This window comes from Coregonus lavaretus (assembly GCF_964263955.1).
Source record: "Coregonus lavaretus genome assembly, chromosome: 3".
NCBI lineage: Eukaryota > Metazoa > Chordata > Actinopteri > Salmoniformes > Salmonidae > Coregonus > Coregonus lavaretus.
The window spans coordinates 62892130-62917758 of NC_139990.1; the positions used below are offsets into that span (position 1 = coordinate 62892130).

General features: G+C 47.1%; 1 protein-coding gene across 1 annotated transcript in view; it reads left to right on the forward strand.

The window, feature by feature from the left end:
- The window catches only part of LOC311119081 (sterol regulatory element-binding protein cleavage-activating protein-like), a 28780-nt gene extending 3241 nt beyond the window's left edge, over positions 1-25539 (forward strand). Inside the window, exons 2-21 of the mRNA XM_084157706.1 lie at positions 7106-7312; positions 9360-9480; positions 9703-9860; positions 9969-10189; positions 11553-11831; positions 12669-12795; positions 13620-13732; positions 14034-14128; positions 14294-14392; positions 14704-14916; positions 15386-15786; positions 15949-16095; positions 18434-18635; positions 18810-18925; positions 19245-19737; positions 20231-20399; positions 21450-21616; positions 21880-21960; positions 22569-22775; positions 22941-25539. Of these exons, the coding sequence (XP_084013832.1) occupies positions 7191-7312; positions 9360-9480; positions 9703-9860; positions 9969-10189; positions 11553-11831; positions 12669-12795; positions 13620-13732; positions 14034-14128; positions 14294-14392; positions 14704-14916; positions 15386-15786; positions 15949-16095; positions 18434-18635; positions 18810-18925; positions 19245-19737; positions 20231-20399; positions 21450-21616; positions 21880-21960; positions 22569-22775; positions 22941-23186 (3777 nt within the window). The 5' untranslated portion in view covers positions 7106-7190 and the 3' untranslated portion in view covers positions 23187-25539. The remainder of the gene's footprint in view (positions 1-7105; positions 7313-9359; positions 9481-9702; positions 9861-9968; positions 10190-11552; positions 11832-12668; positions 12796-13619; positions 13733-14033; positions 14129-14293; positions 14393-14703; positions 14917-15385; positions 15787-15948; positions 16096-18433; positions 18636-18809; positions 18926-19244; positions 19738-20230; positions 20400-21449; positions 21617-21879; positions 21961-22568; positions 22776-22940) is intronic.
- Positions 25540-25629: the final 90 nt, after the last annotated feature.

The following is a 25629-nucleotide window of genomic DNA, read 5'->3' on the forward strand; positions in this document are numbered from 1 at the left end:
TCCTCAATGAACACAAGCTCCTTTTGTTGCCTGACCAGCTCCTCTCTCCGTGCCTCCACTACTTCCTTCTCCCTTTTGAGCCTCCTGTAGCGCCTCCCTCTGAACGGATAACTCCTGCTCCCTCTGAGCTAACAGTCCCCGTAACGTGGTGGCCTCCTCTCTGACTGCTCCAGTCCTTCTCTCTCTCTCGCCAATCCTCCTCCAGTGAGGACTCCTCCGGGAGCCCCCACGAGTTAGGGAACAGAGACTCATCGTCGTCGTCATCCTCCGACTCCTCCGTGTAAAACTGTTCCCATTCCTGTTCCCATGGTCGTAGGGTGTAGTGTGTTACCAATTGTTTTCTTGGTGACTATGGTCCCAGCTGCCTTGAGATCATTGACAAGATCCTCCGGTGTAGTTCTGGGCTGATTCCTCACCGTTCTCATGATCATTGCAACTCCACGATGTGAGATCTTGCATGGAGCCCCAGGCTGAGGGAGATTGACAGTTATTTTGTGTTTCTTCCATTTGCGAATAATCGCACCAACTGTTGTCACCTTCTCACCAAGCTGCTTGGCGATGGTCTTGTAGCCCATTCCAGCCTTGTGTAGGTCTACAATCTTGACCCTGACATCCTTGGAGAGCTCTTTGGTCTTGGCCATGGTGGAGAGTTTGGAATCTGATTGATTGATTGCTTCTGTGGACAGGTGTCTTTTTATACAGGTAACAAGCTGAGATTAGGAGCACTCCCTTGAAGAGTGTGCTCCTAATCTCAGCTCGTTACCTGTATAAAAGACACCTGGGAGCCAGAAATCTTTCTGATTGAGAGGGGGTCAAATACTTAATTCCTCCATTAAAATGCAAATCAATTTATAACATTTTTGACATGTGTTTTTCTGGATTTTGTTGTTGTTATTCTGTCTCTCACTGTTCAAATAAACCTACCATTAATATTATAGATTGATCATTTCTTTGTCAGTGGGCAAACGTACAAAATCAGCAGGGGATCAAATACTTTTTTCCCTCACTGTACATACAAATGGGTTCAAGTTAAAACCTAGTCAACAGTAAAAAAAAAGTTTGTTGGAATACCCGCCCATATGACCATTACGCGCAGGAGGCACGGTGGCCATAGATATAATTCCAGTGATCTATTTCAAAAACAACTTGTGTATCTCTAATAATTTGACATCAATGAGATGGGCACATGTAGTAGTTACAGAATCTAATATACACTGCTCAAAAAAATAAAGGGAACACTAAAATAACACATCCTAGATCTGAATGAATGAAATAATCTTATTAAATACTTTTTTCTTTACATAGGTGAATGTGCTGACAACAAAATCACACAAAAATTATCAATGGAAATCAAATTGATCAACCCATGGAGGTCTGGATTTGGAGTCACCTTCAAAATTAAAGTGGAAAACCACACTACAGGCTGATCCAACTTTGATGTAATGTCCTTAAAACAAGTCAAAATGAGGCTCAGTAGTGTGTGTGGCTTCCACGTGCCTGTATGACCTCCCTACAACACCTGGGCATGCTCCTGATGAGGTGGCGGATGGTCTCCTGAGGGATCTCCTCCCAGACCTGGACTAAAGCATCCGCCAACTCCTGGACAGTCTGTGGTGCAACGTGGCGAGTCCCAGATGTGCTCAATTGGATTCAGGTCTGGGGAACGGGCGTCCAGTCCATAGCATCAATGCCTTCCTCTTGCAGGAACTGCTGAAACACTCCAGCCACATGAGGTCTAGCATTGTCTTGCATTAGGAGGAACCCAGGGCCAACCGCACCAGCATATGGTCTCACAACGGGTCTGAGTATCTCATCTCGGTACCTAATGGCAGTCAGGCTACCTCTGGCGAGCACATGGAGGGCTGTGCGGCCCCCCAAAGAAATGCCACCCCACACCATGATTGACCCACCGCCAAACCGGTCATGCTGGAGGATGTTGCAGGCAGCAGAACGTTCTCCATGGCGTCTCCAGACTCTGTCACGTGCTCAGTGTGAACCTGGCGAATTTGCCAATCTTGGTGTTCTCTGGCACATGCCAAACGTCCTGCTCGGTGTTGGGCTGTAAGCACAACCCCCACCTGTGGACGTCGGGCCCTCATACCACCCTCATGGAGTCTGTTTCTGACCGTTTGAGCAGACACATGCACATTTGTGGCCTGCTGGAGGTCATTTTGCAGGGCTCTGGCAGTGCTCCTCCTGCTCCTCCTTGCACAAAAGCGGAGGTAGCGGTCCTGCTGCTGGGTTGTTGCTCTCCTACGGCCTCCTCCACGTCTCCTGATGTACTGGCCTGTCTCCTGGTAGCGCTTCCATACTCTGGACACTACGCTGACAGACACAGCAAACCTTCTTGCCACAGCTCGCATTGATGTGCCATCCTGGATGAGCTGCACTACCTGAGCCACTTGTGTGGGTTGTAGACTCCGTCTCATGCTACCACTAGAGTGAAAGCACCGCCAGCATTCAAAAGTGACCAAAACATCAGCCAGGAAGCATAGGAACTGAGAAGTGGTCTGTGGTCACCACCTGCAAAACCAGTCCTTTATTGGGGGTGTCTTGCTAATTGCCTATAATTTCCACCTGTTGTCTATTCCATTTGCACAACAGCATGTGAAATGTATTGTCAATCAGTGTTGCTTCCTAAGTGGACAGTTTGATTTCACAGAAGTGTGATTGACTTGGAGTTACATTGTGTTGTTTTAAGTGTTCCCTTTTATTTTTTTGAGCAGTGTATATGTACAAAATGACCAAGTAGGAGACCTGGAAGGCAAGATAACTTAACTTAAAATGACATTCATGTAAGAAATGGTGTGATATCAAACACTTTGTTCAGACCTTTAGGAGACATGGTGCACAAACGGTGAATCCAATACAATCCCCCCCCTCCTCCTAGGAGTGTTAAATAAAATATCCCAGAAACTTTCCATACGCACAAAAGGCTTATTTCTCTCCAATTTTGTGCAAAAATGTGTTTCCATTACTGTTAGTGAGCATTTCTTCTTTGCCAAGATAATCCATCCACCTGGCAGGTGTGGCATATCAAGAAGCTGATTAAACAGCATGATCATTACACAGGTGCACCTTGTACTCTAAGCCACTCTAAAATGTGTAGTTTTGTCACACAACACAATGCCACAGGTGTCTCAAATTTTGAGGGAGCATGCAATTGGCATGCTGACTGCAGGAATGTCCACCAGAGCTGTTGCAGAGAATTGAATGTTAATTTTGCTACTCAGTTGTTTTAGAGAATCTGGCAGTACGTCCAACCGGGCCTCACAACCGCAGACAATGTGTATGGTGTCGTGTGGGTGAACGGATTGCTGATGTCAACTTTGTGGAAAGAGTGCCCCATGGTGGCGATGGGGTTATGGTATGGGCAGGCATAAGCTACGGACAACAAACACAATTGCATTTTATCGATGGCAATTTGAATGCACAGAGATACTGTGACGAGATCCTGAGGCCCATTGTCGTGCCATTCATCCACCGCCATCACCTCATGTTTCAGCATGATAATGCACGGCCCCATGTCGTAAGGATCTGTACACAATTACTGGAAGCTGAAAATGTCCCAGTTCTTCCATGGCCTGCATACTCACCAGGCATGTCACCCATTGAGCATGTTTGGGATGCTGTGGATCGACGTGTACGACAGCGTGTTCCAGTTCCTGCCAATATCAAGCAACTTTGTACAGCCATTGAAGAGGAGTGGGACAACATTCTACAGGCCACAATCAACAGCCTGATCAACTCTATGCGAAGGAGATATAGTGCTGCATGAGGCAAATGGTGGTCACACCAGATACTGACCAGTTTTCTGATCCATGCCCCTACCTTTTTTTAAGGTGCATTATATATACAAAAGTATGTGGACACCCCTTCAAATTAGTGGATTTGGCTATTTCAGCCACACCCGTTTGTTGGAAATTTGGTGGAGGAGGAATAATGGTCTGGGGCTGTTTTTCATGGTTCGGGCTAGGCTCCTTAGTTCCAGTGAAGGGAAATCTTAACGCTACAGCATACAATGACATTCTAAACGATTCTGTGCTTCCTACTTTGTGGCAACAGTTTGGGGAAGGCTCTTTCCTGTTATAGCATGACAATGCCCCCGTGCACAACGCGAGGTCCATACAGAAATAGTTTGTCAAGATCGGTGTCGAAGAACTTGACTGGCCTGCACAGAGCCCTGACCTCAACCCCTTCGAACACCTTTGGGATGAATTGGAACACCGACTGCGAGCCAGGCCTAATCGCCCAACATCAGTGCCCAACCTCACTAATGCTCTTGTGGCTGAATGGAAGCAAGTCCCCGCAGCAATGTTCCAACATCAAGTGGAAAGCCTTCCCAGAAGAGTGGAGGCTGTTATAGCAGCAAAGGGGGGACCAACTCCATATTAATGCCCATGATTTTGAAATGAGATGTTTGACGAGCAGGTGTCCACATACCTTGGTCATCTAGTGTATCTGTGACCAACAGATGCATGTCCGTATTCCCAGTCATGTGAAAGCCGGCCAAATTCGAAACTCTAAGTCAAATATAGACTTATTGACATTCTGTGCACTTTCACATTTTCAGACACATACCTTCACTTCTCCCATTCATTCTCCTATGTTTCATGCATTCACACATTCATGTTGCATACAATTATCTTTAAAAAAAAGCAGATCTTTTATTTTTATCTAACTCAATATGTGAATGTTAATGAGTTTAGTTTTTTTGCACAATACATATTACATAGGGACACTAATTTTCCATTTAAATGTTGATTGTGTCTCATCACTAAAGCCTTTGTGACAGGTCACTCAACATTTTCATTGTAGTTTTTGGACCAAGTTTTTGCCATATTCGATGATATGATAGTGGTTACTGATTGACTGGGCCAATTTGCTCCCTGTGTGTTTGTAAATGGGTGGCTGTAAATTAGTTGTCGCAATAAAGCATGCAGGCATTAGTCCCAGCTGACATTGACTCAATAATGGTCTGTACAGTTATGGTGCATTAGAGTTGAGGAGCAAGTTCTCAGTTCACTATGGGAGAAGTGAGCTGAAATACAATCTTGCTGCTTCTCAATGCAGCCCAAAATCCCTGCATTTATGGTGCTACTTGCCCAAGAGTCTTTGCTTTTTTACATTGGGTTTTAAGATGCTTTACACAGGTGTGGATCATGGCAATGGACTGTATAGGCTCCAGCGACGCCTTCAAACTGGGGATTTTAGGAAGCATTGTTAGGAGGTAAGCGTTTATTTGGTTTACTTCAGGCACACTGTTCTTCAGAGCAGCATATGATATCTTAAGCCTAGTCTTGTGTAACTCTGTTACCAATTCCTCCATGAGCTAGCAAACATGTTTCTGAGAGAAATGTGTCTGTACGTTTGTTGGAACATGTAGCCTACCGGTACGCATCATTTCATTTATATTAATCTTATTTTCATTTCCTGGCAACTTGCAGCTAGAAAAACTTGTCTACAGTACACACCAGCTACTATGTAAAGAAGAGGTTTATGGTTTTGGGAGGCATTTTTGTCCGTGACTTTCTCGCACGAGTGCTTTTGGAACATAATGACATGCTCTGTTTATTGTTTTGTCAAAAGCTGTATTGTGGTCTGTATGAGTGGTTAAGCAGGTAGGCCTACTGGAAGTAAACTGCTTCCCCCTCCCTGAGCCGGGCTACTGGAATCCATAGTGGCACGTGTCTCAAGACTTGGCATCATAAAGTCTCTGTGGTATTGCTGGCTGGGTCAGTCATTTTTTGTCTTAAAATGACTTGCGGTCTGAGGTATGCACTCACTCACTGTCATGTGCAGGCTGACTTGACTGCCTGCCTGATGTGTGTACAGAGTGTTACCTGTTAAGTCTGCCTCACCCATGTAGCTGTAGGATGGAGAGACTAGGGAAAAAGAGGTAGAGAGGGAGGGGGCATAGACCTGTGAGCCTCGTTGTGGCGTTTCCGATCCCGGATTAACTCACTGACGGAGATGTTGTTGAGCACCTGCCAACTCAGGCCTCGCTTTCCTGCACCACAACACAAGGGAAGGACTGAGGAGATGGACGCACAGGGCAGAATGGGACCTACAGGCTAGATATCAGGTCAATATGTAGAGCAAAGTAGAAATGGGGTCAGTCAAGGCACTCGAGGCCTCTTTGATTGAGTTCAACCGTCGGTTTACGCTCTGTAGCCATTGTGTTGGTATGTCTGTGTTGTGCTGGCTGCTGTGTGTTTACTGTATATAGAGTATTTATAGTGTAAGATCAAGCCGCTCTGGAGGAAGGCTAAATTCCCCAGAGGAATGTTTCCAGAGTTCTCAGGAGGTAGAGCTGAGCCAGTTGGTCACACTTTGGCTGCGGTGCCTGAAATAGGGCTCTGTTGTTTTAAGCCAGGGAACTCCGTGAAACCTTTAAAATCCGGTGCTTTTGGAGGACTTAGGCCAAACAGGCACGAGAGAGCGCGAGAGGCAGCCAAGTTTCCCCCTGAACAGGTACTGGGACAGCGCTGAGTTTGTCTGGGATAGTAACTAGGCTAGCTAGATAGATGCTGTGGCAGTGCTGTGTTTGTCTGGTGTGGGGGGTGTGGGGGGGTAGAAGATACTGTGATGTAGCCTAGCCAATCTGGTAAGGGTGTCTTTAAATGGAGGTTGTACTTGGGAATGATGGGTAGGACCAAATAACTTGTGGTGGTGTTAGGGATGGGAAATGTAGACGTGATATCTATGGTGTTTCTGATGGGACAGGGAGTTAGTGAGGGCTTCTCTTTGGTTTCTGCAGTGTGTGGCCATACAGGGGTTTGAGGTGTTTGCAGACCCGTCCAAAGCAACATGAACACAGGCTACATTCAGCAGCAGCTGATTATGTGGTGAGTGCCGATGTATCCTCCAGGGTTGAGGTCAATTCAAATTGAAAGCAGTCAGTTCAGGAAGTAAACTGAAATTCCAATTCAGTAATTGAAAAAAGGGCACCTATATTCAATGCTTTAATTCAAAGCTTTTTCCATTTATTCATTTTCAATTCAAATCACTTCCTGAATTGACTGCATTTCATTTGAATTGACCCCAACCATGGTATCCTCTGAGTTTGTATTAACCCACACCTCTCGTCTCTGTGGTTCCCTAGGTCCCTGGATGCCCCGCTGCACACCGTCCTCGCCCGCCTGCGCACGGCGCCCCCCGATGGCCGGCAGCTGACCCCGCCCCCTAGGATGACGGTGAGAGAGCGGCTGCGGGAGAAGATCTCGGCGGCGTTCTACCGCCATGGGCTGCTGTGTGCCTCCTATCCGGTGCCCATCATCCTCTTCACCTCCGCCAGTATCCTCGCCTGCTGGTACGTCTGAGGAAGGGGTGTGTCTATGGGGGGTTCTGGGGATGGGCGTGTGCATCTTCAAGAGATGATATGTGAGGGTTCTTGTACTGCTTTCTCTGAACACGTTCAGTGTTGGTTTAAGGCAAGTTGTGAAAGGATTGTATATTTATTTTTATATCAACATGGGCAGAGGTGAGATGGTAGGTTAGGAGAAGAGAAGCAGATGGATGAAAAGAAGAGGGAAACAACAGAGCAGACCCTGCAAAACCCAGTCAACTAAATGAAACAGCCATAGCCAAACACATAAATCAGGACTCGGAACAGAACACACACTTCTCCACCTCAGAGTTCCACATCAGAGGTCAACCCCGTCACAGATGAGAAGTCAGGACCGGATGGAACGAATACGGTACAGCATGGAACCATGGGATGCAGCAGTGCCAAAAGCACGGCTGGCTGACGGCTGCGCTGAGTGCAGGGAATTAAAGGGGTGGAAGCAGAGTTAAAAAGAGAGACACAGCAGAGGGCTGTGAGAAAGTGACCCCTGGAGAATAGGCCTGTCTGTGTGTTCCAGGCCCTCCATCTGCCTCCCAGGAGGTGGGGGCTCCTGCTGCAAAACAAGAGGCCTTTGTGGCAGTACAGTGACCTTAGAGAGGGAGAGCGAGCGGGAGAGAGGGTGTAGTGTCCTCAAAGAGAAATCTGTATCCCGTGGCCCTGGGCCTGACAGGCTGCCAAAGAAACAGGATGTTAGTGTTAAAGCACTAAGATACTGAGCAACACTCTGTCACATCACTATTGTACTATACTTTGGAACTATGCAAACTGCACATATTGATGTGGTGCAGGTCAGGATACTGAGTCAGTTTTGACAGCGTTTAGTGTATAGAACACCCAGAAATGTTTCAGTGTGTTCAGTCCTCACCTGAAAATAAATTTCAAAATAACCTGTTGGAATCTTTAGTTAATTATTCAAGAGGTTTGAAATGCTTTTGCTCGTCCACGAAAGTGGACTACAACTTCTCGGCAACAGAGCTGGGTCTATACCCTTCACAGTGAAGTAGTCTCCTCACGAGGGGTAATAAAATAACACAATTGTAGATTTCTACTCACAAGGTCCGGATTTTTCTAGAACTAGGTGGCACAGAGATTTTAACTGGCTATGGTTGGCATCTTCCAAATTTGTACCTACTTTCATCCCTTTGCTGCAATGTATTGCCAGGCTGTGATCATAATTTCCATTCGTGGTAAAGAATGTGCCCAATGGCCTGACTGAGACAAATGCAGCACTGTCACTCTGGCTGTTTGTCTTCGCCTCAGTAGCCTTGTAGCTTTCCATGAATTTTGGAAACGCCCTTGAACTTAATGCACTTGTTGGTTGATTGTTTTCATTGTTTCTGTGTGTGTGTGTGTTTGGGAACACCACCTGTTTGCAGGGCAAATGGGCCCTAGAAAGTGGGCCTTTGTAGAAGAATGATTGAGTGATGATGACAACCTGGGATTAAAGGTTGTAGTTACACATACATTAGGGTGGAATTAGTGGGTATTAGTTAGACTCATGTTTTTACAAACGCACATTCATGAGTGGATATGGTATCGGCATATTAAGCACTAAACCCCTTCAATCCTTTTCTCATTAAGTGTGTTCATTCCTGTGTCTGTGTGTGGGCGTGCAATTGTGCATGTGAGCGTTATCGGTCTACTAAATCTTCTAAATCTCAGTGTGTTTCATAAGAGCCAACCTCTTCCCAGGAGAACAGGGGTGTTGGTCTCTAGTTAATACTTAATCTGCCAACAAAGGACAGGGGAGGCAGTGGCACTGACTTATTTTTTCTCTCTTACAGACATTAACACACTTGCATACTCAGGGATGCTTATTTGATCATACATGTATTATTACATACATTTAACTGTAAGGTAATGATCATTTTGATAGAGGGTGTGTATTTTAGTGCTGGGATAAGAAGTCTCAATACTCAGGCCTGTAACTAATATTCAGACCCAAATGTAATGTATTCTCCACTCCCATGTGATCGCCCGTCCTCCCTCTTCTCTCTCCCCCCTCTCCCAGTTACCCCCTGCTGCGGCTGCCTCTGCCGGGGACAGGGCCGGTGGAGTTCACCACACGGGTCCGAGATTACACCGTCCCTTCCCATGAGCCCCAGGGAGACCTCGGCGAGCGGCCTGACTGGGTAAGACTCACGGTCAAAAGATCAACCCACTTCCAGTGCCTACGTGGCTTGAGATTTGGACCGTTTACATGGTACATCTTTCTTTTGTGGAACTCAATGAGTACCATTTGGTACCAGGTAGTTCTTTTGAAATACCGTCTGAAAAAGGGACTACAATAACAATAACCCATCCATCTCTCTGCCCATGTTTTACAAAACCCTCTCGCTCTCCTGTTCCTCCAGTATCAGGGTCCTCCGGTGGCCTACATCCAGCAGGTCCTGGTGAAGGCAGCTGTGTCTCCCTGGGACAGTACGCTGGTCCCTGTGGACGTGTTCCGCTCCCCACTGGGCCGCGTATTCAGCCTGCTGGAGGAGATCCGCAACCATGTACACAACGACGGGTATGGGGAAACTACACACACACATCCAATGTCTCTCAGCCGCCTCTAGCTCTCCCTACCTTAAAATGCACCTTGACTTGACCGGACTTACCTCTCGTCTCTTTGTAGTTCTGGGGTCAGGAGCTTGGAGGCGCTCTGCCTGCAGGTGACGGACCTGTTGCCGGGGTTACGGCGTATGCAGACGGTGCTGCCGGAGCACGGTTGTCTGTTGGTCTCCCCCGGCAACTACTGGCAGAACCAGCGGGAACTATTTGACTCTGACCCCGACCTGCTGAAGACCGTCCACCAGCACGAACCCAAAGGACTGCACACCTCCGCCACACTGAGAGGTAGAGAGGGAGGAAGGTGATGGGAGGGGTCAGGTAAATAGAGGGCAGAGCAGAGGAAGTATCCTTTTGTATCCCTTTAGCTAATGCTCATTGAGCCCCAACTAGAACATGTGAGCGGAGTTGAGCGGTTGGAAATTGCGCTCATCGCTCATGGAGCGGTGCTTGCGCTCCATGGCCTTTCCTACCGCTCCAAATTCGCTCCGTTCATTAAAATCACAATTTAACCAACACCCATCTATTTTTGTGACTACCTGGACATACCAATTGGTTTTTAACTATTGAAACCAAACCATATGGATTTGAATGAAAAGTATTTGAATAAACATGAGAAGGTAAATGTAAGAAGCGAACATCATTTCAAATAGGCTACATGTCATATTAAACAGCATATAAACACTCTAAATAGGTCAGGAGCCAGACAGGGAGCCTAAGAAGGAACGAAAATGAATTATTTCGGCTATATTATTTCAATTATTTCAAGGCTATAGTCTACAAAGAAATACATTGTGAAGCATTTGTGAGTGCGACACACTAGTCTGGTAGGGACATAAAGGGCTCAGCATTTAAGCAAAATTTTGTTGTACTAAATCATTACAGTCTATAAATTGAGCATATAGGCTGTGACTTACTTAGAATGAAATACAAATTAAACGATAAATGCCTTATTAGTCTGTCTACAGTGCCTTGAAAGAGTTTGGCCAGTCTGTGGCTTCAGGCTCATGTGATGGTGCCTGGAGTGCAGGCCAGCAGCAGAGAATATCATTTGCAGAGCCACTGGGTCTGCTAAACACCCTTTTGGCCAATCTTGCCAGGCTGGGCAGAGATGCAGAGTTGTTTTAAAAAATGTCTATAGGTAGGCCTAAAGGTTTTTAGGCAAAATAACCCAATCAAAACGGAAAGCTCCTTGAAAGTGGGAATGTGCCAGGCCTATTTATGGCTCATTGTATAGATAATAGAACAAAAATGAACGAAACTTTTAAGAGATCAGATTTTTAGTTTATAAATACTTTGCTACAATGACACTCTTAGTTATCTAAAAACCTTGTTCCTTTCTTTTAGCATGTGCATGTAGTAAGTACACCATCATGCTTTTGGGATACGTATAGCAAAGGGCTATAGCAGCACACAAGTAGACTACAAATGCATGCCCTCAGCTCGTGAAGTGAGCCCTACGTTTTTGGAGCGAAATTGGAGCGGGCAAGATGGCCGACGCTCCAGCCTTTGGGAATCTCGCTCCGCGCTCCAGTCAAATTGGGCACGCTCCTTACTCCGCTCACGTACTCTGGCCCCAACTAGTGTCAGGCAGACTGGTAATGCTGATATTGTTCAATGCTAATTGTGTGTATGTGTGTGTGTGTGTTAGACCTGCTGTTTGGCGTCCCGGGGAAACACACAGGGGTGAGTCTGTACAGCAGGAAGAAGGTGGTCACCTACACCATCACCGTGGTCCTGGGCAGCTATGACACCAGGTTCCTGTCTAGCCTGCGGGCGCGTCTCCGCCAGCTGCACCCTTCGGTGAACTGCAGCCTGCGAGACGACCACATGGTGCACGTGCACTTCAAGGAGGAGATTGGCATCGCCGAGCTCATCCCCCTGGTCACCACCTACATCATACTGTTCGCCTACATCTACTTCTCCACACGTAAGTATCTGACTGGTCTGGACGCCACGGGGGCATCTCAATAGTCTAAAGAGGTTCACTTCCCTTCATCTGCACTGATCTGAAAGTTGGCTTAGTTTGAATTAGTTAAAGATGCATCCTTCTTTCCATCCGTCCTTCCTTGAAGTAATGTGTCCCATTACTAAGGCTGGTGGGGGCAATTGGTTTCAAATGAAATGCTTTGGGGGCCTCTCCTTTTCTCTGGGATATTGTTCCCAGGTGCCCAGTCAAGGCCACAGAGCCAAGGCCCAGAATAGTGTGTGTGTGTTTGACTGAGTCCTAGCCAAGGCTGTTCCTGTCTAGTCCAGGGATAATCCCGTATACAGGAACACTGTAGTCCACCATAATGCACCACGATAAGACTCACCAATGTGTGCCAACACCAACAATATGCTGGCATACACACACACACGTGCAATCTGTACTGTACACAAACCTAATTTCAACTAAGATCTGCAGAAACTCACTCATGCTCAGAGACATTCTTCTTTGTAGTGTGGTTGTGTAGCCTCTGTCTATGCTAACTCTTTCCTTCCAGTGTGTGTAGCCTCTGTCTATGCTAACTCTTTCCTTCCAGTGTGTGTAGCCGCTGTCTATGCTAACTCTTTCCTTCCAGTGTGTGTAGCCGCTGTCTATGCTAACTCTTTCCTTCCAGTGTGTGTAGCCTCTGTCTATGCTAACTCTTTCCTTCCAGTGTGTGTAGCTGCTGTCTATCCTAACTCTTTCCTTCCAGTGTGTGTAGCCTCTGTCTATGCTAACTCTTTCCTTCCAGTGTGTGTAGCCGCTGTCTATGCTAACTCTACTTCTTCCTCTCCCCAGGTAAGATTGACATGGTGAAGTCAAAATGGGGCTTGGCGCTGGCTGCCGTGGTAACTGTGCTCAGCTCTCTGCTTATGTCTGTGGGGCTCTGCACCCTGTTCGGCCTGACGCCAACACTCAATGGAGGGTAAGAAACACACACACACACACACACACACACACACACCAAAAGCATGCCCACACACTTACTAACTCACACACACTCTAAAAGCCCCTGACCCTCTCCTGCTCATTGATCTGTATGGATTACTGTGGGACTGCAGATGTTAATGTACAGTGAGTGACAGGGGACTCTGTTACCGAGAGCAACAGATGTGGACTTAAAGGGGAGGTGGGATTCCTAAGAGGGCGGGGATAGATATTGATGTGGCGTACCTGGCCAATCACACCCAGCTTATTGGAATGTAGAGGATGGCGTGACCACCTCACACCATCCAAATCTCATCAACCAAGATTCCAGGGTCTATACACACATGCACATAGACCTACATACCCACGATTGTGCATATTGACACAATGGCCACACAATAAATCCTGAAGTAATAACACACGTGTTAAGTCTTTATCTTCTGTGGTGTAGTTTTGTTACATACTGACCTCCAACCCACCAACCCTTATCTTCACGTGTAGTGATAGCATATCTCCGGTTTACTCTGTCAAACCTTCTTCATTCGCCCGTTCTCTCTTTCTTCATCCATACTCTTGTCTACTAAATGTCCCAGTTTCTATTTTTAACCAGTTTTTTTATTTGTATGACAAATATAATGACATCAATCAAATTGAAAAACCTGACCTCTCTCCCACCCTAACATCCAAACTTGCATCTATCACCTGATCCACAAATAAGCACTCTGAGAGCACTGGTTACTCAAATGAGATTATGAAGTATTATTCACAACAGCCTTGTAATCATGTTGTCTCTCCTTGTGTCTCTCTCTCTCTCTCTCTCAGTGAGATCTTCCCCTATCTGGTGGTGGTGATAGGGCTGGAGAACGTCCTGGTTCTCACCAAGTCTGTGGTGTCCACCCCTGTTGACCTGGAGGTCAAACTACGCATCGCTCAGGGTAAGACTGTGTGTGTGGGTTGGTTGGTTCTTCTATCCTTGTGGGGACCTAAAAATCCCCAAACGTCCCCACAAGGATAGTAAAACAAGGAACATTATCCCTCGTGGGGACATTTCCCACATCCCCATGAGTACAAAGGCTATTTTAAGCTTAGGGGTTAGGTTTAGGGTTAAGGTTAGTGTTATGGGTTAGGGAAAATAGGATTTGGAATGGAAATTAATTTTAGGTCCCCACGAGAATAGAAGAACATAACGTGAAAGCCAAGCATTTGTTGATGTGGTATTGTGTTGTCCCTCTCCAGGTCTTAGTAATGAGAGCTGGTCTATCATGAAGAACATGGCCACAGAGCTGTGCATCATCCTCATAGGATATTTCACCCTGGTGCCCGCTATCCAGGTAAAACACACACACACCAATCTATCGCACACTGGCGTATGAACACAGGTAGACACACACTTTCATTCACATAGTAGAGCATACTGCCACACAACATACACCCACACACACTTCTCCCGTGTATGTTATGAGTGGCCTGATGTTTATTTCTGTGTGTGTTTCCAGGAGTTCTGTCTGTTTGCTGTGGTGGGGCTGGTGTCTGACTTCTTCCTTCAGATGTGTTTCTTCACTACAGTCCTTTCCATTGACATCCGACGCATGGAGGTGAACACAGGCACACACACACACTGTCAACAGTGCTTTCCTTAGTAATTAACCACATGGAGGAGAGGTCATAGACACACACACATTTGCAATGTGAAGGTGAGGTCTCTTGTGACATGAGTCATTTCCAGAGTCGACAGTATTCAGTAAAATATTGACAGTCTCTTTATCCACCTTGTTCCCCTGTTACACTCAGACACATGCAATACTCTAACACTAATCCATACACATACACTCACATACTTGTACTCTCACACACGTTACACACTCCCACATGCCCGCACCCTAAAACTGTCCTCTCACACACACAGTTGGCCGATCTGAACCGGCGTCTTCCGGCCGAGGTGGGGATGCCACCTCCCAAACCGGGCCCCCTGCGCCCTCGGGAGGCGCCTCCTCCCCCACGGCCCTCGCCCCACACCATCACCCTGCAGACGCCCGCCTTCAGGAACCTGCGTCTGCCCAAGAGGCTCCGTGTGGTCTACTTCCTGGCCCGCACGCGTCTGGCCCAGCGCTTCATCATGGTGAGACTGGGTGGAGGCACTTCCAGAAAATACAGTTAGTTTAAGTTAGGGTTGAACGATTATTTCACAAAATGCACATGCTTTCCAGAAATTAGGATTGAAAGATTCCTTATTTCCTGCTTATTCCCGTCTGATTCCGGGAATCTTCCAACTGGATTTTTTGGGAATTTGGGGAAAGTTACTGGACTTTTGCGACCCTAGTTTCACTTAGTCCAGTGTTAACAAATGCTTGTGTGAAAGGAGGGTGAGTTAGCACTGGGCTAAGAACAAGCAGTGTGAAAAAGCCTTAAGGGTGACGGTCTCAAGGCCTTTTCACAGAGAGTCTGCCTTTTGGGCCGTCGTGTCTGCATGTGTAACTGTCTGTCTCGCCTGTCAATATTTGTCTGTCTCTGTATGACTGTCTGAACATTTACAGTGCTTCCTTGAAGTAGCTCTCTGTATGCATTGACATGTCCCTGTATCGTTGTAGGTGGGTACAGTGATCTGGATTGGTATCCTGGCCTACACGGACCCCGCCGGCCTCCGTACCTACCTGGCAACCCAGGTATCTGAACAGAGCCCCCTGGGGGAGGGCGGGGCCGGGGGTCTGCCCCCCCACCTGGGAGTAGCCCCAGTCTTCCCTGGACCAGGAGGGGATCCCGCCAGCACCCTCAGTGTCCTCCCCGCCCCGGCTGAACCCACCCCGCTTCCAGAGAACCAGTCCCAGGGCCACCATGGGGCCCCCAGGGAAGGAGTACCCCACCAGGCCCAGCCCCCACCCCTGGTGCCCCAGATCAGCTGGGGGGCGGAGGATGAGGAGGGCTGGAGGAGACTGTCTTTCAGACACTGGCCCTCGCTCTTCAGCTACTATAATATTACACTGGCCAAGAGGTAGGTCAGGGGAGTTGGAATGAGTTACTGTGTGTGTATGTGCATAGTGTGTGTGTGTCACTGTTTACCCTACTGACCATGCTTTTGGGTTATGGATGGGAAGAAAGGTGAATTCAATGTCAAATGTAGGAAATGTCATTTTGTTACCTTTCTGTCCCACAGATACATCAGCATCCTGCCTGTCATCCCCGTCACGCTCCACCTGAGCCCCCGGGAGGCCATCGAGACGCGTCACCCCCAGGACACACGCCACCCCCCGCCGCCCACCCTCAAAACTAACGACCTGCCCGCAGACCTCACGCTCTACAAGTCAGTACCGACACACTCACACATGCAACAACCTCTATCGCCAAGGCCTTCAAACTACAGATTTACTAATATTCGCCCTAATACCACAATCTATGCACTTCATGTTTTTCAAATGCACACACCCACACACAGTGCACACCACTTCAAAGTCCATGCTAAAGCTCTTGTGCAGGCGAAAGGTCAATGTTATAGGGAACGGTTATGGTGTCAAGGCCAAGAGATTCAGTGATAATCCACACCGTCCAAACTCGCATCTCATACAGTATATGCTCGCATTTGTCCCACATAGGATTTCAAAATTCCGGAAACCTTCAATAAATCCCCTGGTTTTCCCATAATCCCGGTTGGAGGATCCTGGAATCAGGAAGGAATAAGCAGGAAATCCGGAAGCCTCCAACCAGGATTTCTGGAAAACCAGGGAATTTATTGAAAGTTCCAGAGATTTTGCAACCCTAGTCCCACACCTCTCTCCTCTCCCTCTCTTTCTAACTTTGTAAACTAAACAAGGCCAAACAGTCCGTCACTGTGTCGATGGTTATCTAAAAAAAGGTAGGAAGAAAGAGAAAATAGTTTTTCTCTTATCTCTACAGTTGACTGGATATTGGGTGAGTTCATTTTTCATCGGTGGCCCAGGTGGGTGGGATTTGCACATTTTAGACCATTCCATTGGTCCTAAAGTGAAATCTCCACCCACCCGGGGCACAGGGCCATGCAAAACAAACTCCCTCACTGACTCGCAGACTTTGGTCCTATCTACCAGCTCATCTGATTGGCTGTCAGGTTACTCGTAAGATGTCCGTGGGTTGATGATGTCATGGTGGAGTGGGTGATGGTTGGTGTGGTTTTTGGATGGTGTGAAACGGGATCTCAACTGTGTTTTCCCTAGTTCTATTTTGTTAGTAGTAGGGGGCAAAGGTTCCTCAAAGCAACAGGCAGTACTGCCAACATCAATGTTTCTATTAGAACAAACAGAATTAGGCAGTGGGGGGGGGTGCTGCTGTGTTGCTTGAGAAGTGAGGATGGAAATATTGTTTTAAAAGACCACCAGTGTTTTTCCTGCTGTTTACTACATCCTTGACCAATAGCATATTAAAATTGATCCAACTTTTGAACTTTGTCCACCGGGATTTGTAACGCTAGGGAGGGTTTTCATTGTAATTGGAAGGTCTGAATCATATTCATCAGGTCATGGTCATCTGTGAAACCCAGATCAGTGTTCACGGTTCCTATCTGAGATAAAGGCCACGGTGGTGCAGGTCGTCTCTGGAACACAGGCCAGGCACCGATGGAGATTTGTCTATTAGAATATTTGGGTCAGGCCAAGGAAAGGGGCTTGGGTGGTTCTCACAGAATAAAAACTAGAAACTATCGTATCTCTAAGGACAGAATCCGTTGGAACTCTTGCTTAGGTGGACTCACTGTGTTATTTTCAGAGAATCTCCCTCAGCCTGTTTACAATGGTCATAAACAAATAAACTGGTTGCCAATCAATGTTTGACACAATATTGTATTATGTTATGCCTGTGGTGGTGTTGGAATTACAATAGTATGATTAAAAAAAACATAATTTCAAATGGAAAGGCTCTGGTCCTATGATTCTGTTATCAAGTCACCTGCTTTCTGTTGTAGTGTGAATGGAAGTGCAACCATAAGGTGAAGAAAAACAAGCATTTTGTCCCTGGCTCTTAATGGTCAACATTTGCATACTTCCACTGAAGTGGTCTGATTGGCTTGAACTTGTGCTATTTGCAGCTAGTTTGTGCACACCACATGGGTATGTTTCCCTAAGGGGACAATAAAGTCAGTATGTACACGCTGACTCCATGCATGAGTGTGTGCTGGACCAGTCAAACTCTGGTATTGCACGTCGAGCTGGTCACATCAGTGCGTCAGGCCCTATTGTCATGGCAGGGACACATTCTACACTACAGGTGCTTTTGAGGCTTCTGCCTTTACAACCGTCTCCACTAGAGGGAAACACTGGACCCATTACATATGGCTCTGCATTCTAGACTTTTATCATGGGGGACAATGAACAGTCAGTCATGTTATGCAATGGAATGTCATTCTGACAAGCTTATGATTTATGTTGGTACGTCATTGCGTCAAGTTCACACCTTTCTCAAGGTTCAAGTCTTTCTATTGTAAGATGCACTGTGCGGGCTACAAAATGGTTTGGTCTCCCGGTCATTGGTACTCTTTGTCTCTGTCTAACTTTCTCTCCCTTCACATATTTAACCTGCTCTCTCTCAATCTCAATACAATCCAAACCAGCGTTATTGGCACGTATGGAGAAGGCATCACACAGGTTATTAACCCTCTCTGTCTCTCTCTTTAGGGTAGCAGCTCTGGGCCTGGCAGCAGGGGTTCTGCTGGTGCTGCTGCTCTTCTGTCTCTACCGGGTCCTCTGTCCCCGCAACTACGGCCAGAACGGTGTGGCCCACGGACGCCGTCGCCGCGGTGACCTGCCCTGCGACGACTACGGCTACTCGCCACCCATCAGCGAAATCTCCCCCCTGCTGCTGCGTGGACACAGCATGGTGAGAGACTGGGCACACACACACACACACAATCGGACACAAATACCATTGTTTATTTGCGTGTATATTTACGAGTATCTCTCCTCTGCATTCTCTCTCTCTCTCTCTCTCTCTCTCTCTCTCTCTCTCTCTCTCTCTCTCTCTCTCTCGCTCTCGCTCTCGCTCTCTCTCTAGGATATAGAGTGTCTGGCGAGTGATGGAATGCTGTTGGCCAGTTGCTGTCTGGCAGGACAGATCCGTGTGTGGGACGCTCAGACTGGAGACTGCCTCACCGTCATTCCTAAACATGGGTAAGACAGGTGCAAACATACCATATACAGAGCTATGGACAGTTCATGCTTGTGTTCATGCACAGTGTTTCTCTTTTTTGGCCTGCCACCACCCACCTCTTCGGAGTACAACTTTTATTATTTTAATAATAAATGTACAATATTAACTTTACATATGTAAGTACAAGACATTAGATTTATTTTTTCAGTATAGTATTCCTCTGTGTTCAACCTTCTTCCCATTCCCATGTCCTTTATTTCTTCCTACATAGTCTTCCCTCCTGTTCTATATGCATATCCAGCCTCCTAGCCTGAACGCTAAACTGTCTCTCTCTGTCAGCCTGCGGCGGAGTAGCAGCAGTGGCTGCTGGCAGCAACGGGATGGATGGGACGCTGTGGGTGTGGCCGAACCTGAGAACCTGGGGAGCGGGACAGAACCAGGGGGCGGGGTTTTTGACGAGGACGAGGGCTACCCCCTCAGGCGGCGGAGCACCCCACGCCCGGCCCTCTTTGAGGATCAACCCGACCTCACCCCCCTCATCGACACCAACTTCGACTCCCAGCCCCCCTCCCACCTTCTCCTCACCCCGCCCAGGGATGGCTTTGACTTCGGGGGGCTGGTGGAGAGGGCCTACCTGGAGCACGAGCCTCCTGCCTCCTACCCCTCCCCCTCACCCCCGTCGGGACCCGCTCCCCAGAGGAGACGCAGCCTGGGGTACATCCAGCCCCCTGCTCCACAGGGCCAGGGAACCCCAGACTGGGAAAGCGCCGTGTGGGCCATGGAGCTCCGGGGGAACCTCATCGCTGCTGGGAGGAGCAGCGGCAAACTGGAGGTGAGACCCAATCCCAAATCAACCCCTAGCCCCTACCCCGTCACTAGACACTTTATGATGCTCCCTTGTAGAACAGAAATAAATAACTGGATGGGTGTAGAGGGAGTGGATGAGATGGGAAGGCGCAGGGGAAGTGGGAAGAGAGGGGGTAGTCATGATGAGCAAGCAGGAAACAATATATGCAAGAGGAGAGAGTACAAATGACCTCGACTAATCTGTACCCCCGCACATTGACTCGGTACCGGTACCCCTTGTAGATAGGCTTGCTATTGTTATTTTATTGTTACTTTTATTTTATTTTTTACTTTAGTTTATTTAGTAAATATTTTCTTAACTCTATTTCTTGAACTGCATTGTTGGTTAAGGGCTTGTAAGTAAGCATTTCACGGTAAGGTTGTATTCGGCGCATGTGACAAATAACATTTGATTTGAGTAGGAGAAATTGGCACAGAGAAAGCCAGGGCAAGTGCACTAATGTGTGATGTGTGGTTAGCTGTGGGACGCTGTGGAGGGCTCGTTACGCTGCAGTAATGAAGATGGCGTCTCAGGGATCACGGCCCTGGCCTTCCTCAACAACAGGATCGTGGCGGCCAGACTCAACGGCTCTCTAGACTTCTTCACTGTCGACATCAACAAGCCTCTGGGCTTACTGCAGTACAGAGGTGAGCACACACACTGTCGACATCAACAAGCCTCTGGGCTTACTGCAGTACAGAGGTGAGCACACACACTGTCAAATGACCCAATGATGTCAATATCAGTCCCCTGTAGCTCAGTTGGTAGAGCATGGTGCTTGCAACGCCAGGGTTGTGGGTTCGTTTCCCACGGGGGGCCAGTATGAAAATGTATGCACTCACTAACTGTAAGTCGCTCTGGATAAGAGCGTCTGCTAAATGACTAAAATGTCAAATGTAATATACACTGAGTGTACAGAACATTAGGAACCTGCTTTTTCCATGACATAGACTGACCAGGGGAATCCAGGTGAAAGCTATGATCCCTTATTGATGTCACTTGTTAAATCCACTTCATTCAGTGTAGATGAAGGGGAGGAGACAGGTTAAAGAAGGATTTTTAAGCCTTGAGACAATTGAGGCATGGATTGTGAATGTGTGCCATTCAGAGGGTGAATGGGAAAGACAAAATGGTAGTGAATGGGGTATGGTAGTAGGTGCCAGGCTCACCGGTTTGTGTCAAGAACTGCAACGCTGCTGGGTTTTACACACACAATAGTTTCCAGTGTGTATCCAGAATGGTCCACCACCCAAAGGATATCCAGCCAACTTGACAAAACTGTGGGAAGCAAGAGAGTCAACATGGGCCAGCATCCCTGTGGAACGCTTTCAACACCTTGTAGACGAGTTGAGGCTGTTCTGAGGGCAACAGGGGGTGCAACTCAATATTAGGAAGGTGTTCCTATAATATTTTGTACACTCAGTGTATGTCTGTAATACGCTTGGAAAGTCGATTGTGTCACAATCTGTAAAATGTCAACACAACTGGAGTCACCTCGCCATTTCTGGAGACATGTTATTGACAGGGCAGCGCTACGGTAGCTATCAATAGTGTAGTTAACTAATTGTCAAGTAAGGTGTCTCCAGACGTTTACTTTTTCGACGTTTGTGACGTCTTGACTTTCAGCGCGTATTAACTCTAGACATCTGTAATGAGTGTGTTATTATCTATATTGACTGTGTTCTGTGTGGTGCCAGGTCCCCCCGGGCGTGGTAACATGCCACCCTCGCCCTGCTACAGCAGTGAGGATGTGATCTCATGCCAGCTGACGCGCTCGGTGCAGTGTGCCCACCAGAAACCCATCACAGTGCTTCGAGCCGCTGCCGGCAGAGTGGTCACGGGCAGCCAGGACCACACCGTCAGGGTGAGTGAGAACACACACACAGAAACACGCACGCAGATGTACAGAAACACACACACACAGTTAGCTGTGGGACACTGTGGAGGGCTCGTTATGCTGTAGTAATGAAGATGGCGTCTCAAGGATCACGGCCCTGGCCTTCCTCAACAACAGGATCGTGGCGGCTCGTGTATATCATTCACCAACATTTTGCATGATAAAACAGAATAAAATCAACACTCACTCACACACACTAAAACCCTGCTGTTTGTCCCTCTGTGTGTCAGGTGTATCGTCTGGAGGACTCATGCTGTCTCTTCACCCTCCAGGGCCACTCTGGGGGAATCACTGCCATCTACATAGACCAGGTTAGTCAATGGTACAGTATGTGTCCCCCCCACCCCATCGGGGCAGTCCGATGGTACAGCCTTGTCCCCCAAAGCTGTGTTCCAATGGCTAAACTCTTGTCTGGCTGCATTCCAACCCAAAACCTGCTCCCTTGATGAATTGCCCCCAGAAGGATAGTTATGCAATGTAGCAATGGGCACACCATGCTCCTAAAATTCCACCTTTTCCGAACCCTCTATACCAGTCTTGGTGGGTGTGCAGGAGAGTCACTAAGGCACAGGCAGCACAATTCTGATATTTTTTCCACAAATTGGTCTTTTGACCAATCACATCCAATCTTTTCACATCAGATCTTTTTCAGAGCTGGTCTCATTGGTTAAAAGACCAATTAGTGGAAAGTAATACGAATTGGGCTGCCTGTGTAAACGCAGCCTAAGATGCTCCTTTCGATCAAAATCCTTTCGACTGTAAGCCCCCCTTACTAGGGCACATCGTAGCAAAACTTTTTGCAACGGAAAATTTGGATTTCTTATCAGCTCCAGGTAGTCCCTCCCCATAGCGGTCCACTTTTTTCTGTTTGTACTTAATATGACCCATGTGAAGTATCAGTCATTATGTGGTGTTGCAGACCATGGTTCTGGCCAGTGGGGGGCAGGACGGAGCCATCTGTCTGTGGGATGTGCTGACGGGCAGCCGGGTGAGCCACGTGTACGGTCACCGTGGCGACGTGACCTCTCTGGTGTGCACCACATCGTGCGTGATCAGCAGCGGCCTCGACGACCTCATCTGCATCTGGGACCGCAGCACGGGCATCAAGCTCTACTCCATACAGCAGGTGGGTCTCTCAGTGTGTGTGTGTGGATCATTTGGGAGAAATCTGGTAAACTTCTCTCCTGTTATTCAGTGATAGTTTATGCTTTATGCCTCTTCGCCTGCTCTCCATCCCAATGTTCCCTTCTTTCTCTAAACCTAACCTGTCTCCCCCCTCTCTCTCTCCCAGGAGGTGGGCTGCGGGGCCAGTCTGGGGGTGATCTCTGAGTCTCTCCTGGTGACAGGGGGCCAGGGCTGTGTCTCCTTCTGGGACCTGAACTTTGGGGACCTCCTCCAGACGGTCTACCTGGGCCAGAGCAGCGACGGCCAGGGGGTCCGCCAGCTCGTGGTGCTGAACAATGCCGCCATTGTCTGCGACTTTGGCTCCGAGCTCAGCCTGGTCTACGTGCCCTCTGTGCTGGAGAAGCTGGACTGAGCAGGAGCAGAACTAGGACAGGCGCCACACAGTGGCCTGGAGGAGTAGATGAAATGATCAGTACTGACAATGGGGATACATGCAAACTCAACTCTTTTTTGGCCCTTTTCGCTACACTACACTGCACTGCAGTTGGACAATCTTCTTGGAAAGAGTAGACGTGATTGGCTTATTTCGATCGCTAGTACTTCCCCCGATTAGGTGGGCATTTTTATAGCAATACATAACATTTTTTATAAAGCTAATGTCTGGTTGGAGAGAGATGTACAGATGGTCAACCTGCCACAGGGTGAGGTCTGTCTGAACAGAAAGATGACCCTTGAACTTGTTAGTAGCTCAGGGGGTTTGTGGTGTGGGATGGGCTTGTGGTGTGTGTACTTTGGGGTACACACACCACAAGGGGTTCCCATCCAACGATCAGACAGTCTCTGCACTCTATGCTGCTGTCATTGGCGGAGCTGTTTGATACCCTGCCCATCCCACCACGCCAGCCAATCAGTGTAGCGCAGCTCTGGCAGGCTCAGGTCATGAGGTCTGAGGACCATTGGGCTAAGCTAAGCAGTTACTAGCGCGCGCGTGTGTGTGTATTTTGTGTCCTGGGAAAGAAACAAAGTCCCTTTTTATGGTGAAATACTGCTGACAAAAATCCTTCGTTATTGTGTGTGTGTGAGAGAGATAATTGGATACGATTACTGTAATGAAATGCACCTTGAGAGGGGTTTGTTTTTATGTTTAAATCTATTTATTAGTGATACATTTTTAAGTAACAATTTGTTTGAGAATTGCATAATAATATAATGTGGAGATGTCATAAATGTAAAGTAAGGTTTTTTTAAAACATTGGTTATGATGAGATATTAATATTTGTAATATGAATATTTTGGAACTGAAAAAGGTGAAGGGTTTTCTCAGAGTTGGGGATTGAGGGGGAGAGGTTCCTTCCCTTACCCCCGCCTCAGGCTCAGATTTTAGGGCTACTGTTGCTGTAAGAGGACCCATCTGGTCCATAAGAGCCCCTTTAGCTGTAAGAGGCTCTATACCTGTATACTTTCTGCTTGAATTTGCATCTGAAGTTGCGCTAGCTATACATTGGCACACATGGTTAGAGTTTACATTGGCTGCCCTCTTCCCATGTTAACTGTGCCCAGGAGAAATATAAGATCATTTGAGATTGTGAATTATTCAATTGTACTGTTTTACATTAGTAACGTTATGTCATGCTACTATTGTACATCTTGTTCTCTGACAAAACGTTCCATTGAGGAAATCACGTTACTTTTTAAATACCTAAAAAAGGCTTCCTATTGAAAAACACTTTCATTATCTCTGTCCCCTATGTTTTCCAATACAATGAAAAGGTATCTTATTTTTACGGTCTTATCTCTGTAATTCTCTGCTTGTGAGTTTGAGAACCCTATCAGGCATAAAAGGAGAGGATGGGTAGGGTACCAGTATGGTGATAACTCCACCTTGGCCCATCCAGTCTTTTCATGTGAGCAAAGGAGTCCGTCGGGCGTCAGACTGGCAATGAGGAGGAATTTCAGATGGTACCCTCTAGGTTGGACCCTCTACTAACTCGACCTTTCTTCCAGCCCGAAAGCTCTGAGTGAATGTAGCGCTAGCTTGCAGACACACAATGCAGAGAGAATGTAGTGGGCTTGACCTTAGACGTTAGCCTACTTGGTTACTTACACCCTCACCAAGTGCACTAGCTGAATGTAGATCCGTGATGCTTGATATTGAAAAGCAAATCCACTCAACTTCAACCTACAGAAATGTAACACTAACTTCTGCACTAACTCTTAACCCTCTCAAATGCACGTGCTCACACACACACTAGGCACCTTGAAACATAATGTATACAACGACATTCAGAAACATACACACATACTGAAAACACCATGAAAACGTAGAAACGCACACAGACTTGTGAATGCAGGGGTGGACAGCTTTAGTCCTCAAGTGTTGCAGTGTCTGCTGGCTTATCAATAACATGAATTGAAGAAAAATAAAAACCCAGACAGGCACGCCATCCCTCAAGGACTCAAGTTGTGAACCCGTGTTCTATTGTAACGGTTCTAATTTATTTAGTTTATTTTTTTATGTAAATAATAGGTGAAATCCTTTTGGTCCTACAAAAGTTGACAGGGGGAAGGAGGTGATGGGCAGAGAGAAACCGGTGTAAATATTGTTTTTGTGGAATCATAGACCTGCTCTGCCTGCCTCCTCTCGTCGGTTGGTTAGGGTACGCAGACTGTAGTGGAGGTAGCAAATGTTCTGTACTATTTTACTATTTTTAACACAGGAGCAAAACTTTGTACTAATTTCCAAATAAAGAGGCTTTGATACCTTGTCATTGTCTGTAGTGTGTGTGTGATTATTTTTTGTTTTAAGTAAAAAAAATAAGTCAGTTACTATGATACTCACTTGAGAAATAAACCAT